This window comes from Rutilus rutilus (assembly GCF_951802725.1).
Source record: "Rutilus rutilus genome assembly, chromosome: 24".
In the NCBI taxonomy this organism is placed as follows: Eukaryota; Metazoa; Chordata; class Actinopteri; order Cypriniformes; family Leuciscidae; genus Rutilus; species Rutilus rutilus.
This window is the reverse complement of record NC_140228.1, coordinates 25,507,642-25,521,317: the sequence shown is the minus strand read 5'-3', so window position 1 is coordinate 25,521,317 and position 13,676 is coordinate 25,507,642. Positions and strand designations below refer to the sequence as shown.

Below are 13,676 nucleotides of genomic sequence, written 5' to 3'. Positions count from 1 at the left end.
CACGGTAGGCGCAAATTTGGTGATGTTAACCAAATATCCTCCTCCTTTTTCTCTGTTCTTCATATTTGTGATTGTTTTTCCAGCCAAGGAAAAAATAAATAAGAGTTACTGGTAAGTTAAAGCCCCAACCGAAATATTGTGGGCAAGCCCATGTTAAACCAGATGCTGCTGATGTCATGCAATGTTCCATTCTAGAGGCAATTACAGCTGCTTTGGAAGGGGTGCATTTGAAGCACAACCCCATCTGCCAGTGTACTACAAGATTCTCGGGTTATAGACACGGGGGCATGGTTAAACAATCAAGGAAATTTCCAGGCCCCAAGAGAGAAAGTTTTTCTATATAAGTTGCGAACAGCTGAAATAATGTCTGTCTACAATCACCCCACCACCAGTTTCCACTAGTTTGTTTTGCACCCAGCCTTCAAATTTGGTTTCTGGTCCCTAAGTGATAACACATTTGACAGTCACCTGGCTACAGACAGAGATTTAGAGCATTTTGGAATATCAGCACGCCTGTGTTTATAGATAAGTATCTCCTTGTTGAGTCACAGCTACCTTTGTTTACATTCAAATTCTTCCGATCCGATTCCGTTTTTTTCTTGCAGTGTAATGAGGCGTAAGTCTGACCTCTAGACATTTGTGTGTATATATGTTCTGGCAGTTGATTCTGGTGATTTTGGTTGAGTTTGAACTAACATGCTCATGTTAAGTGGGCAGAACAGGGTGCTCCCTACATCAGTTCGGAAGTGTTGGTCTGTTGGAGAAACATAGTGACATACTTACGATGAATGAATAAATGAATGGGTGTTGTGGCAAAGTCTGGCTGTTGAGGGATCAGACTGCCTAATGAGGTCAGTTATATGACTCAGTAGTGTTTCTATGTTTCCCAGAACTGCCTGAAGTGAGATCACCTCTGTTAGCCTCCATTTTATTTGCTGCCGTAACACAGTGTTCTTATTAAAACTGGCTTCATGTATAGAAATAGATTTAGCTGATGTTAGTAATTCTAAAGAATTTTATAGCAGATATAAATTCTGAGCAAAAATACAAAAAATAAAATTACTTTTTCAGTGTCATTCTTTATTAGATTCCTAAACAAAATTATTTCATCCTGTTGCTTTAGGAGACCAATAGGTTTAACAATACTGCATTTGTAGCTTCTGATCATTGAGCAACCAGTGTTATTTTATTATATATTTTTTGTTAATATTTTGAATTAGATTTTGTTTTTCTATTTTCTATAAAGTTTTAGTCATTTTGATTTCAGACCAATGCGCCAAAAGTGCAAATATTATTGGTTGGCCAGTTTTCTTCACATTGTGATGGAATAGAGATAAGAACAACTATATATGAAATAAAATAAAATATTATAAATAAAATATGATGTCGCATTTGTGGCAATTGTGTTGCTTTGAATAGATGCAATAAGACTGCAGAATTATTGCAGGTGATGGGCTGAAAAACTTTATCTTTTATGATAACATTATCATTTACTTTTACAAAAATCCATTTATAGTGCAACAATTGTAAGTACTCGGTACTCAGTCCAGTCCTACATTGTCTTAGTTGGGATACAATCGACTACTGTTCTTTTAGAATTCCAAATCCTCAACTCTTGAGCCCACCATTATTGCACCCTCTTGAGAAGAATAATGTTGACTTTGGAGTGCAAGTAAATATTAGTATTAATTTATAAAATAGGCTTAAGCCTTGTCCTAGACTAAAATGCATGTTTTAACTGAAAGCAACTTGCACTTGCATATCTTAAAATATGTCAGTGCCATTGTTTTGTCTCAAGATGCACACCCGTATTGTTGTTTTTTTTTCTAACGCACATTTATAAAAGCTACTTAAATGTCCTATTTGAACTAAGGCCTAATCCTGGCTTAATCTAAGCTCTGTCTGTGAAACCAGGCCATTAACTTTTAATAAAAAAAAAAAAAAAAAATCATTGAGGCAATATAAAGTCCTATTCTACAATTTTACTCTACTATTTTTTTTAACAAAGGCTTGTTCAAATTAACTTTCAAAACTTTTAATAGACACATTTTTGCTTTGTATTTCTGAATAGTGATATGCATTTCTTCTACATCATTTGCATCATTATTCATTTGCTTTTAGAATAAGGCCTGTAAAATATAGCCAAATTCGCCAAAACTCTGCTCCGATAGCGTTGCACCACCTCACCATCATTCATGGCGTCAGTACTTCATCAAATAATGATGAAATGATGGAGAACAGCACCCTTACCAGAATTAATGCAGATGCGCTGTGCAGTCAAGAACTTTCAGCATTTTAAAGAGCCCATTCAAGTGCCTGGAGTGATAACGCACAGTTCCAGATAAATCTGCGTTATCTTTCACAAATAAGCAATCAGAACCAGCTTACCAGATGGGCAATACCATGCAAGTACAATTCATTCTTAGTTCATTCCCCCATATGATTTACCCACCTGATGTATGTCGAGCCACCAGAGAGCTGACCGAAAAAGTGTGAAAGGCCATGTTATTGTAGACTGAGAGCTTACTTAAACATATACCCGTCTCCAGAGCCTCAGGCATTACTTGGAAGATAAGCTGAGAGGGCCACAGAGAAAACAAAGTGTGTTCTCTAGTTTCCAGTCATTTTGTTGAGAAATGCTAAAGGGGCATTATTTTGCTTTATCTTGGACTCTGACTCTCCCACTGAGACTTAATTGTTCTTTGTGGTAGAAGTTCTGAGCGTATTACGGTGCCCTTCCAGTGCATTGTGAAAGTTCACACAGACAGCCCTGGACTGTGTGAGCAGGGAAACTTTTAAAGCACCACACTGAGAAATGAAACAGCTAGCCTGTCTCAAGCAGCATTCCTCTGGACCTCAGCAGTTCACACTGATCTGTCAAACACTGTCTCCTCAAGTCAGCCCAGACTATGTACTACATTCAAAATAGCCATCTTTTAAAAGCCCACACAGCTTTTTCCGCAATTTTTTTTTTTTTTTTTTTGCTCTAAAAACAGTGTTCCTACATCAAGGAGCGGAAAATGAAATTCTTTGGAGTGTTGGACAGTGACTTCTCTGTCTGCACTGAATGTCTGCCTGCACTACATTACGCACTATCTGTGGACTCCATTAACAGACATTATTGCCCCTACAAGGTGCACACTCCCATAATATGATTATTCTGGTTTTGCTATTCTTACTGTTTTACATGTAGGCTAAATGAATCATGGAAAATACATCTCGATCGAGTGCATTATTGCAGCTGCTTTAAGTGATTACACTATGTGGTGGCTAGGATTCTGTCTTTGAGAAGATACTTTAGAACCACTAAGCACATCTTCATCTTCCCGCGAAGCTCCATATGGCAGACATGTCAAGATTAATATCACATCATTATTTATTATTTACCATTTTAAAAGTGGCTTTTGAGAAAGAAATAAGAGAAAGAGCACATCTTATCATCTCATAAGTTAGAAATCACATTTAGTTGAGCGGAAAATTATTTTAATCAGCCTATTGCTATTGCTCATACTTGGTTTTTCAAAAGCTAAGCTTAGGGTTAGTCCTTTGTCTATTAAAGTGATGCAGGGAGCACAGCTCACACAGAACCGGGCAGCTTTCTGTTGGTCACTGCAGCGCTTGAACACACCAAAAGGACTAAAGGCAACTGTCAACTAGCACATGCTCACTTTCATCACTTTTGCTTTATTCTCCTGCACTGGCTCGTTCTCTAAGCTGAACAGCCAATCAGAGTTCTATTTCTCACCGACAGCCTGGCGCCGATTCAATATGCTGAATCGCACACCCCAAAAAACAAAACAAAACAATGACATCTGACTAGTGCCAGCGTTGCGAAAAAACAACAACAAAAAACGAAGCAGACAGACACTAAAAAACGGCCAGACGTTGCCCGACAGCTGACCATCGGCTTGGTGTGGCCCTGCCTTTATGCGAAATCTGTAAAAATGTACGTCACGCAGTGAATTCCCTGTTGAAATTACTTGATTTTGATCATGAAAATTCGCTGAACAACGGTTAATGTGAAATACCTTAAGTATTAAATGTAGGTGCATAACTCTTCTCAAACTGTCACGACCAATACCTCAAATCATTTGATTAATGATGCTATTGCTTTTCTAATTGATCAAACTTTCAGTTTTTGCCTGGCCAGTAAGCAACCATCCAGAACAACCTAGCAACAACTAAGAAACATCCTGTCAACCACCCACACTGTAAAAAGTGATTAGTTGACTTAACTTAAAAAAGGGAACCCATTGCCTTAAAATTATTAAGTAAATAAATGTCATGCGTAATTGAAAATAAAAAGTTATGTGTGAAAACATTTAATTCATAATTTTAAGGCAACGGGTTTCCTCACTTTTTTAAGTTAAGTCAACTGATCACTTTTTTACTGAAGAACCTAGCGACCACCTAGCACAGGAATGGACAACTTTGGTCCTGGAGGGCCACTGTCCTGCAGAGTTTAGCTCCAACCCTAATCAAACACACCAGAACAAATGAATCAACATCTTCAGGATTACTAGAAAGCTACAGGCAGGTGAGTTCTATCATTATTGGAGCAAAACACTGCAGGACAGTGGACTTCAGGGTTGGCAACTTTGGGACTTTGGCTGGAGTGAGACTCTGTAAAACTTAAAGGGTTAGTTCACCCAAAAATGAAAATTCTGTCAGTAATTACTCACCCTCATGTTGTTCCAACCCCGTAAGACCTTCGTTCATCTTCGGAACACAAATTAAGATATTTTTGATTAAATCTTAGAGTTGTCTAACTCCTCCATAGGCTTCTAAGGAACCGAAACTTGCTGGCCCAGAAAATGTATTAAAGAGATCGTTAATATAGTCCAAGTGACTACAGTGGCTCAATCTTAAGTTTATAAAGCGACGAGAATACTTTTTGTGCGCAAAAACAAACAAAAATAACGACTTTATTCCACTATTTATTTCCTTCTCTCTGGACCTCTAGTTGGTTCGCGTAGTGTTTTTGCGCAGCGCGTCTGTGTTACACGTCACCACGTAGGCTCACTATTGGCCGACGCTTGTCATGTGTGAGTGGGGTTTACGCTTAAACACTACGCAAAAAGACCCGAGGCCCAGAGAGAAGGAAATGAAAAGTGGAATAAAGTCGTTATTTTTGTTTGTTTTTGCGCACAAAAAGTATTCTCGTCGCTTTATAAACTTAAGATTGAGCCACTGTAGTCACTTGGACTATATTAACGATGTCTTTAATACATTTTCTGGGCCAGCAAGTTTCGGTTCCTTGGAAGCCTATGGAGGAGTTAGACAACTTTAAGATTTAATCAAACATATCTTAATTTGTGTTCCGAAGATGAACGAAGGTCTTACGGGGTTGGAACAACATGAGGGTGAGTAATTACTGACAGAATTTTAATTTTTGGGTGAACTAACCCTTTAAGTGCGTGCGCGCGCAGATAATTTTTTTGCCAACCCTAACCCTAATTTTAAAAATATCAGTCCTTGTTTACTTAGTATAAACCCTGATTTATGGGGGAAAAAAAGACAAAAAACGAATAGAATGGAAACGTGTTTTCAAAACGTAAAATTAATTTGATTGATCGATTGATATTAAAAAAATAAGATAGAGGTGATTAAATAACAAACATGTAAAACAACAACATCAAAACAATAAGAAATCTCAAAACAAAAGGGACACATAATAGTTACTCAACCTCCCCAGAAAACCACAACACAAAAGTTTCACACATTAGGCCTGTTGTAGCCTATGCCACAGTGGCAGTTTGGCCTGCTTTCACCACCTCTGCAGGAGCTCGTATCTGAAGCAGGGTTCGATCCGTTCATGAACCGTAATGCGTCAGTCACGTGACAAATGAACGAAAGACTCGGAAGGTAAAGTAAGTAGCCTATTTATGTTCCCTGTAAATTATTTTTGACTGCATTATAATGATTTCTTAATTCAGAATATGATAAAGACTGCGTAGGTGGATGTGTTCGTGGAATTTGGCTGTCAAAAGTATAACATTTAAAGCCCCTTAAATGAACGAAATGACTCGAAAAAAGATTCGTTCATTTTAATGAACGAGGTAGAACAAGCGAGTCAGTAAAATGATCCGAACTTCCCATCACTCACAGGGTGCCATCAAGTGACAGTCTGTTCCTGGTGTCAGTCTTGTTTAGGCCAATAACTGAAAAGGTTCGCTCCGCATTTGACTGTGGCAGACTCAACACAATCTGGGTAACCTTTCATAATTTGGGGAATTTTAAAATGCCACTTGCCCGATTTGACAAAATTGAGCAAATAGCTAGCCCACATAACGCACGTCAGACAACGTTTGCAACTATAGTTGAAGTCTGTACTCTCGGCACACAGACTGATTAGTCAAGGCTATGTCTGTAGTGACAAGGCACACCATTTTATTATCAGCTTACCTTGATTGTCATCCAAACTTTCAAACGCACATCAGTGGCTCCGACTCCGAACCTATGCTCCGAAGTTCGAACTCTCTCTCTGAACTTTTCACACGCAACTGACGTATCAGGTTTCAGCGAATCAACGATCAGAGAATACTGCAGTGAGAACGTTGTAGGCAGATGTTACAGCTGTGTGCCTTAAACTCCTCTCCTGTCATTAATACGCTGTGGTCTAGTATAGTCATCAACAGAAAATTAACGGATTGAGAGGGGAGAAACGTGGATTTTGGCGTGACATTTCTTGCGTGTGCGTGAGAGCGTGAGATTGATGCTGAAAGCGTGAGTGTCACGCCAGATGCGTGAGAGTTGGCAACCCTGGTGGACTTCCAAAGTTGCCCATCCTTGACCTTACAGTACCCAATCAACCACCTAGAACCCTCATTGTAATTGTCATTGCAAAATAAATTACTCTAAACACCTTAACAACAGCAATAGAAATTATACAAGACAGAAGACAAATCTTCCTGTGAAATCTTGTATTTGAGCTGAGTGGAATGTTTAAGTCACCTGTTTATATTCATATCATTGCAGACGGTGCTGTTCAACCATTACAGCACAAGTTGTGCGTCATCACATACTTGTTGTGTGTACTGTATATTTATAGCCATGGCAACTGATTGTCTCTAAGTTTGGTGAGCTGGGCTTGTGATCCAGCCCTCAATCTCTCTTGCATGGCAAGCAGAAAGACAGTGGCTAGTGTATGCATTGTCGGGTACTGCGGTCATTTATTTATTGATGTTGTCTTAAAAGGATCAGGGGAAGGTTAGGTCACTTGTGGGTCAAAGCAATTGGTGTTTATTTGTTGGCCTTTGGAGAAGACTATCGACAATGTAACAATCCACCCCCGATCGCCCACCCTCATCTGTTATGTAAATGTTTTGAGACATGCTGGGAAATAGCCTCCAAATTATTTTCTGGTGTAACTTTTCAGATCTGCATAGCCAGAATGAAATATAGTCAGATATATATCGTACAGTGATTGATTATACACAGAAATGGATTATTGTGAAATTTTATTTTAAGTACAAGGAGAAAACATTGAAAGATACATGCTGGAACAGTCCCAGTGGTGTAATAAATTCTATATTGGCAAAGCATGAAGTATACGTGAATGAAAAATGTTGGCGTATTCTGAAAATAATGACATTTAGATGTCGATTCCAAACAAGATACATAGCTCAGTATATCTTGGTTAAACAAGCAATCATTGATTTATCCATGATTTACAAGTCCCACATGAAAATGTTATTTTTCTGTGGTTGCTCTCTCAAAGCTCTAAAGATTTTTAAGGTCTCTAAGATCTTAATAAAAACTGATACTTCACTGCAATATAACTGTAAAAATTCTCATAAAATTCCAGAAGAGAAATCAAAATAGAGACAAAGGAGACATTTGCTGGGATACAGTAAAAATATGTATTGAGCATATACAATGAATGTGGCCATAATAACTAAGGTTATTTTATCTTGGAAGAATTTGATACGAAATGTAGGCTATGAGTTCATATTGAGATTTTGATAGAGGACTTGGCCTATTGGCAAATCTAAGCATATCCTTTCTGAACCTGAGGAGATGCTGAAGGCCCCTAAAACCTCAAATGCACATCACCATTTGGTCACTATTTGTATTTAATCGTGTTGTTGTCTAGGAGAAACAACTGAGATAAAGAGTTTTTTTCTTGCCCATGGGAGTGTACAGTGATTAAAGACCCTTCAGATTTTCTTTAACATGACCCATGTTTAAGGCTGACGTAACCACTGAACAAAAACAGCTGTCCAGACAATTTCATTGTATGGAATTCCCCAGCTGTTACTTTAAACTCAAGCTGCTCTTAGAAAGGGGCTTTCTCAGACAATGAAGCTCAATGAGACCTGGACGTATATAGTATGCTGTGTGCACATGGCGTGACCATCATTACTCTAGTGGCTTTACGTTGGATATAACATTACAGTCTAAGCATCCAGATTAAACATTTACTGCATCTTATAGAACAGCATATAGCTTATGTATGTGAGAGGAAACCAGGCCTTTCAGTCTGGAACTTAGAAAGGAATCAGAGGGATCATAGTTCAGTTCAAACAAAAAAAGCAATGAAGCTAGTTTTGTGATGGTCTCCAGGGCTTTCAGCCTTTTCTTGAGAAGTCCCTAGCAATTGTATTGTGTTCTTCAGAATATGTTGGCTCTTTTCTTATACACTGACTTATACTTTATCCATGCTTCCATGGAAGCTGTGCTCTTTTTCTAACTTCTGAGTTCTGACTGTGGAGGAAATTCAGTGGAATTTTCTCTCATTGGCTTTAATATGGTAAAATCTGCTGAAAGTATCACACCCTAATCTACAGCTGAAACAAATTGTCTAATAGATCTAATAGACCTGTAGAGAGCTATATGTTGTCATTTCCATTCATTTCAATGGCAGTTACTCGGATGGTACATGACCCGCTCGAAATATGTGACCAGGAGGATGCCATCTTTTCTCCGTTTTGGATCAATTGAGCCATACAGCCATGTTTGATTGATTGATTGATTGATTAAACTTTATTGTCCTCAAGGGCAATTCTTTGTGTAGACAGCAGTATACACATACACATATAACAACACATATAACAACACGACACACAAATTACAATAAATCATTTAAAAACTTAATTGCAGCAGGTATTAATGAATTTCTATATCTATTTGATTTACACAAGGGGAGTTTAAATCTCCGTCCTGAAGGAAGTAGTTGAAGATCAACACACAATGGATGAGTGACATCGGAAAGGACTAACTGGCCCTTCCTAGTCGTCCTATGCTCATAAATTTGTGCAATAGTCCTTAATTCACTGATCATATTGCCAGCATATGTCAATTTAATAGTGGACGCCCAAAAGCAACAGTGACTAGGGAAAAACTAGAAATAGTTAATGTTATATTTCCATGCTTTGCTCAGCACATATGGAGTACTAACACTATTCTGAAATTGTACAGTTGAGCCATTTTACAAGGTGAGAAATCCTGTTGCTCCTGCCATAACTTTTATTTTATTGCTGAATGTATAATAATGTGACCCATTCTGAAATGAATGAGGCACAGGCACTGACCAGTTGTGACTTCTCATTCAACTTGATTCTCACCAGAGATACAATGAACACAATTTTAAACGCAACACTTTTGTTTTTGGAGACTCAAGGACTCAAAGATCTAAGACTTTTTCTATGTACACAGAAGGCCTATTTCTCTCAAATGTTGTTCACAAATCTGTCTAAATCTGTGTTAGTGAGCACTTCTTCTTTGCCGAGATAATCCATCCACCTCACAGGTGTGGCATATCAAGATGCTGATTAGACAGCATGATTATTGCACAGGTGTGCCTTAGGCTGGCCACAATAAAAGGCCACTCTAAAATGTGCAGTTTTATCACACAGCACAATGCCACAGATGTGGCAGACTGGGTATTTAGAAACCCACCCATTTAGATGTTCCGTGTATTTAGAAACCCACCAACGTAGTTCCTACTGTTCCTAAGTTTTTCTTAGTGGTCAAAAAGTGAAAGTGATTTGTGAAGACACTATATGGTAACCCAAATAGTTTCTTCTAATCCAGTTAATTCAACAAAGACAAGTATTGTGCCACCTTTGCTCATGGGCAGTACAGTATACCTGTTTATTAAGCCAATCACCTGAACCACAAATACCATGTGACAAAACCCTCTAATGCAGAGGTCCCCAACCCCCGGGCCGCGGACCGGTACCGGTCCGTGGGACATTTGGTACCGGGCCTCACAGAAAGAATATATAACTTAACGTATTTTCCGGACTATAAATCGTTCCGGAGTATATGTCGCATCAGTAAAAAAATGCGTCATGAAGAAGAAAAAACATAATATAGCCTAAGTCGCACTGGACTATAAGTCGCATTAATTTAGAAATGTAGCCTATTTCACAAAAAAAAATATATAAAAAAAAAGAATAATAATAATTGTTCGGATGGGACTGTTCACCCTTACGGACGTGCAGCGCTCTGAAAGCGGCACAAAAAGACTGCTTTAAAACTTTCACAGAGACCTCAGACAGAAAGCAAAAAGCCTGTCTTTAAATTGTATTTCGTTTTGTATTAATTGTATCTTAATTTTAATCAATGTTTCATCACCCAATTGCCAGGATTTAATAAGAAGTAAATATAATAGAAAATATTTAATCAGGACACGGAGGCGCGGGCGCGTGAACTGGAGCTGATCTCATAAATTAACCGAAATTCAGCGTATAAGGTAGCCTACTTGCCTCACAGACCTGAGACATAGAAAGCTTGAAATGTCTAATTTTAAACAGAACAATTCAAAACAAAAGAAAACTGACTGTTCTCTGCTTATGTAATTCGTATATGTGCATTTCTCTCTGGCGCGTTCACTAGGCATACTGCGAAGATCGAGTCAGCCTTGTCAACTCCATCTTTGCACAGAAAACACTTGTTTAAACAATTAAAATGTCTCCTGCTATATTTTACATATTCATAATCATTCATTTTGGTTCTTAAAATCGGTTCTTTGTGACAGCTTTTAGGTGCTTTATTGGCAGCGCCACCCTTACATCGCATCAGCACCGTAAACATGGAGATTTTTTTCTTTTGGGGGGCTTTTTGTTTGTGTTCAGGCTTTCTCAGTTGTCTTTAGGCGCGATATTACGAGTACCCTGCTAATAAAATTGCAAGTAAGCCTACACATTGGATTCACGTTTATTATTATATTTAATTTATTTTTATTTTTTTTTTATATTTTGTTGTATTTATCCGCCGCACCTTAAAGGCCGGTCCGTGGAAATATTGTCTGATATTAAACCGGTCCGTGGCGCAAAAAAGGTTGGGGACCGCTGCTCTAATGTATCTGGATATGACTTTTAAGCAGTTTTCTAAAGGCCACACAATCATGTACAAGAACAATTGAGGTTTTGTTCTATACGTGCTTGTCATTTGTTTGAATCAGTACAGTTGTAAAACCTACACTGTGTTACAGAGTTACAGCTGACGTACACATATCCTGTTCCTTACTCTTAAGTTTGCTTAAGATTTCTCTGGGGCTGTTTTCCAAACCAAGAGATGACGGACGATTGAAGTTACCCAGCCCTTCACACCCCAGTCTGGAATTTATTTTCCCACAGTGCTCTACTAGAGGGTCTGTACCTGCTCACTGGCACGTCCAGAGGAAATGTAGTGGGTGCTTAAGAAACTTAAGACCCTCTTCTGCAGCTAACCATCAGCACCACTGTTACCACCATCAGATGTAACACTTGTACACATTATGGAACACGTCCTGCCAAAACTATTTGAAATCATGGGGATTTTTACTTTACTCTGCATTTATCCTCACAAGAGGAGGGGATGAACTTTGGGAATCAGTCTTGCGAGTGTTGACATAGGTTTGAGGTTTGGTTGTAGTTTGGTTTGGAGTAACAAGATACCCTCTACTTCATACTGTAGGCAAAAAGCAACATATATGTGTGTGTGTATATATATTGGTAAGGAGTCTTTTTAGTGAATGGCAGGGTTTTGGAAAACCTCATCAATCCTAAATATCTTCAGGTTTTCAAGGAATATAGCCCTGGAACCTCTTTATTTCTAACTTGTTTTTCTTTTTTTTCTTTTTTCTCTTGATTATCTTTTGTCAGAAAAACTGCTTCTACTTACTGTTGCAACGGAGGAGACAGATGGCTTCCACCGTTTCATGCAGTCAGCAAACTACTTCAACTTCAATGTGAAGGTACGATCTATTTCACACTTAATTTATGTCACACAAAAAACAATGCCCCAATGCGAGACCACTGCTTCTCACCTGGGTGCTTAATTTTTAAACTCGTTCACAACATGCAGGTAGATGGAGGTGTGATGGTAGTATGTTGACTGAGCTGCTGTTTGAACTGACACATGCTGAATGCAGGTGCTGGGGATGGGAGAGGAGTGGAAAGGAGGGGATGTCGGTCAGTCCATTGGTGGAGGTCAAAAGGTCCGACTGCTGAAGGAAGCCATGGAGTCTCTGGCTGACCAAGAGGACTTGGTGGTCTTGTTTGTGGACAGGTAGGTGTGCTTGTCAATTGTGTGTTGAAAAAAAAAAAGACATTTGGATGATCTTTATCTGGCTATGGAGCTGGTTTCTTTTAGTAGTTTGATGGGTTTGTACAGGTTTTGAGAACTTTTCAGATGGTCTGGCTATCAGGCTATACACTTTATACTGATAGTCCACTTTAGACATTTTACTAACTATAAGTGACCTTGTAACTAAGGTCAACTACCAGTCATTAGAGTATTAGTAGACTGATGCTCCCCCAACAGACATTCTACTCAATATAGGTAACTTTGCAAGTGCATGTCAACTAATTCTGAGTTCACACTGCACGATTTTAGCCCCGATTTTCACTCACCAACAGGTTTTGAGAGATTGCCGACAAATGCCCGAAATCATAGGCAAATCGGTGCTCGGTCACGCGAGTGACAATCACGCAGTGTGAATTATCAAAGACGCTAAAGCATGCTAAATATCTGGACCTGTCGGTGATTAAAACTCCTGCTGTGTGAATGTGTTCTGACTGAAAACTACATCGGCGATTACCTACAGCCAATGAGAGAGCAAGATACAGGGCAGCGGGGTGTTCGAGGAGGAGTTATAGGCCAGAATATCAGTATTTTAACAGATATATTTACAATTATATCAAACAGAAACAAAGCACACACATTTGCTTGACCAGCAGCAACAGCAGTAGATTTTACACAAAATTATTTATTTACCCCCAACTCTCTTTGCGGAACACACAATCCTTGCTCCCCGCGTCTCCCCAACCATTTCCTCCTGCGTAATCTGTTTGTCTTTTTCTCCTTTTCGTTGCAAATCAGCGCACAGACAATTTGGATCGCAAGCTTCTTGCGGGCTATAATTTTTAATAACAATTTCAGTCTCGCGCGAGGACTCAAAGAAGATCTTTGTTTGGTTGTGAAACGTAGTTTGCGGACCAGACAGAAGTTGTCGGCGATTCTTTCTTTTGTAAAGTCATGCAATGTGAAACCCCCTGTCGCCGATCCATCGTGCAGTGTGCACACAGCAGCAACTGAATGTTACCCCAGATAGTCGTGCAGTGTGAAAATAACTGTGATCTGACTTCTTTGAAAATCATGCAGTGTGAACTCTGCCTTATTCTACTAACTGTATCCTTAACCTAACAGTCTACTAATATTCTAATGACATGTTAGTTAGTTGATAT

The 13,676-nt window shown here is 38.9% G+C and overlaps 1 protein-coding gene across 2 annotated transcripts in view; it reads left to right on the top strand.

Annotated features, from left to right (window-relative positions):
- The window catches only part of plod2 (procollagen-lysine, 2-oxoglutarate 5-dioxygenase 2), a 47,219-nt gene that overhangs the window by 6,505 nt on the left and 27,038 nt on the right, over positions 1-13,676 (top strand). For both annotated transcript variants that reach the window (XM_084398972.1, XM_084398973.1), the window contains exons 2-3: positions 12,093-12,184; positions 12,362-12,498. In XM_084398972.1, the coding sequence (XP_084255098.1) occupies positions 12,093-12,184; positions 12,362-12,498 (229 nt within the window). The remainder of the gene's footprint in view (positions 1-12,092; positions 12,185-12,361; positions 12,499-13,676) is intronic.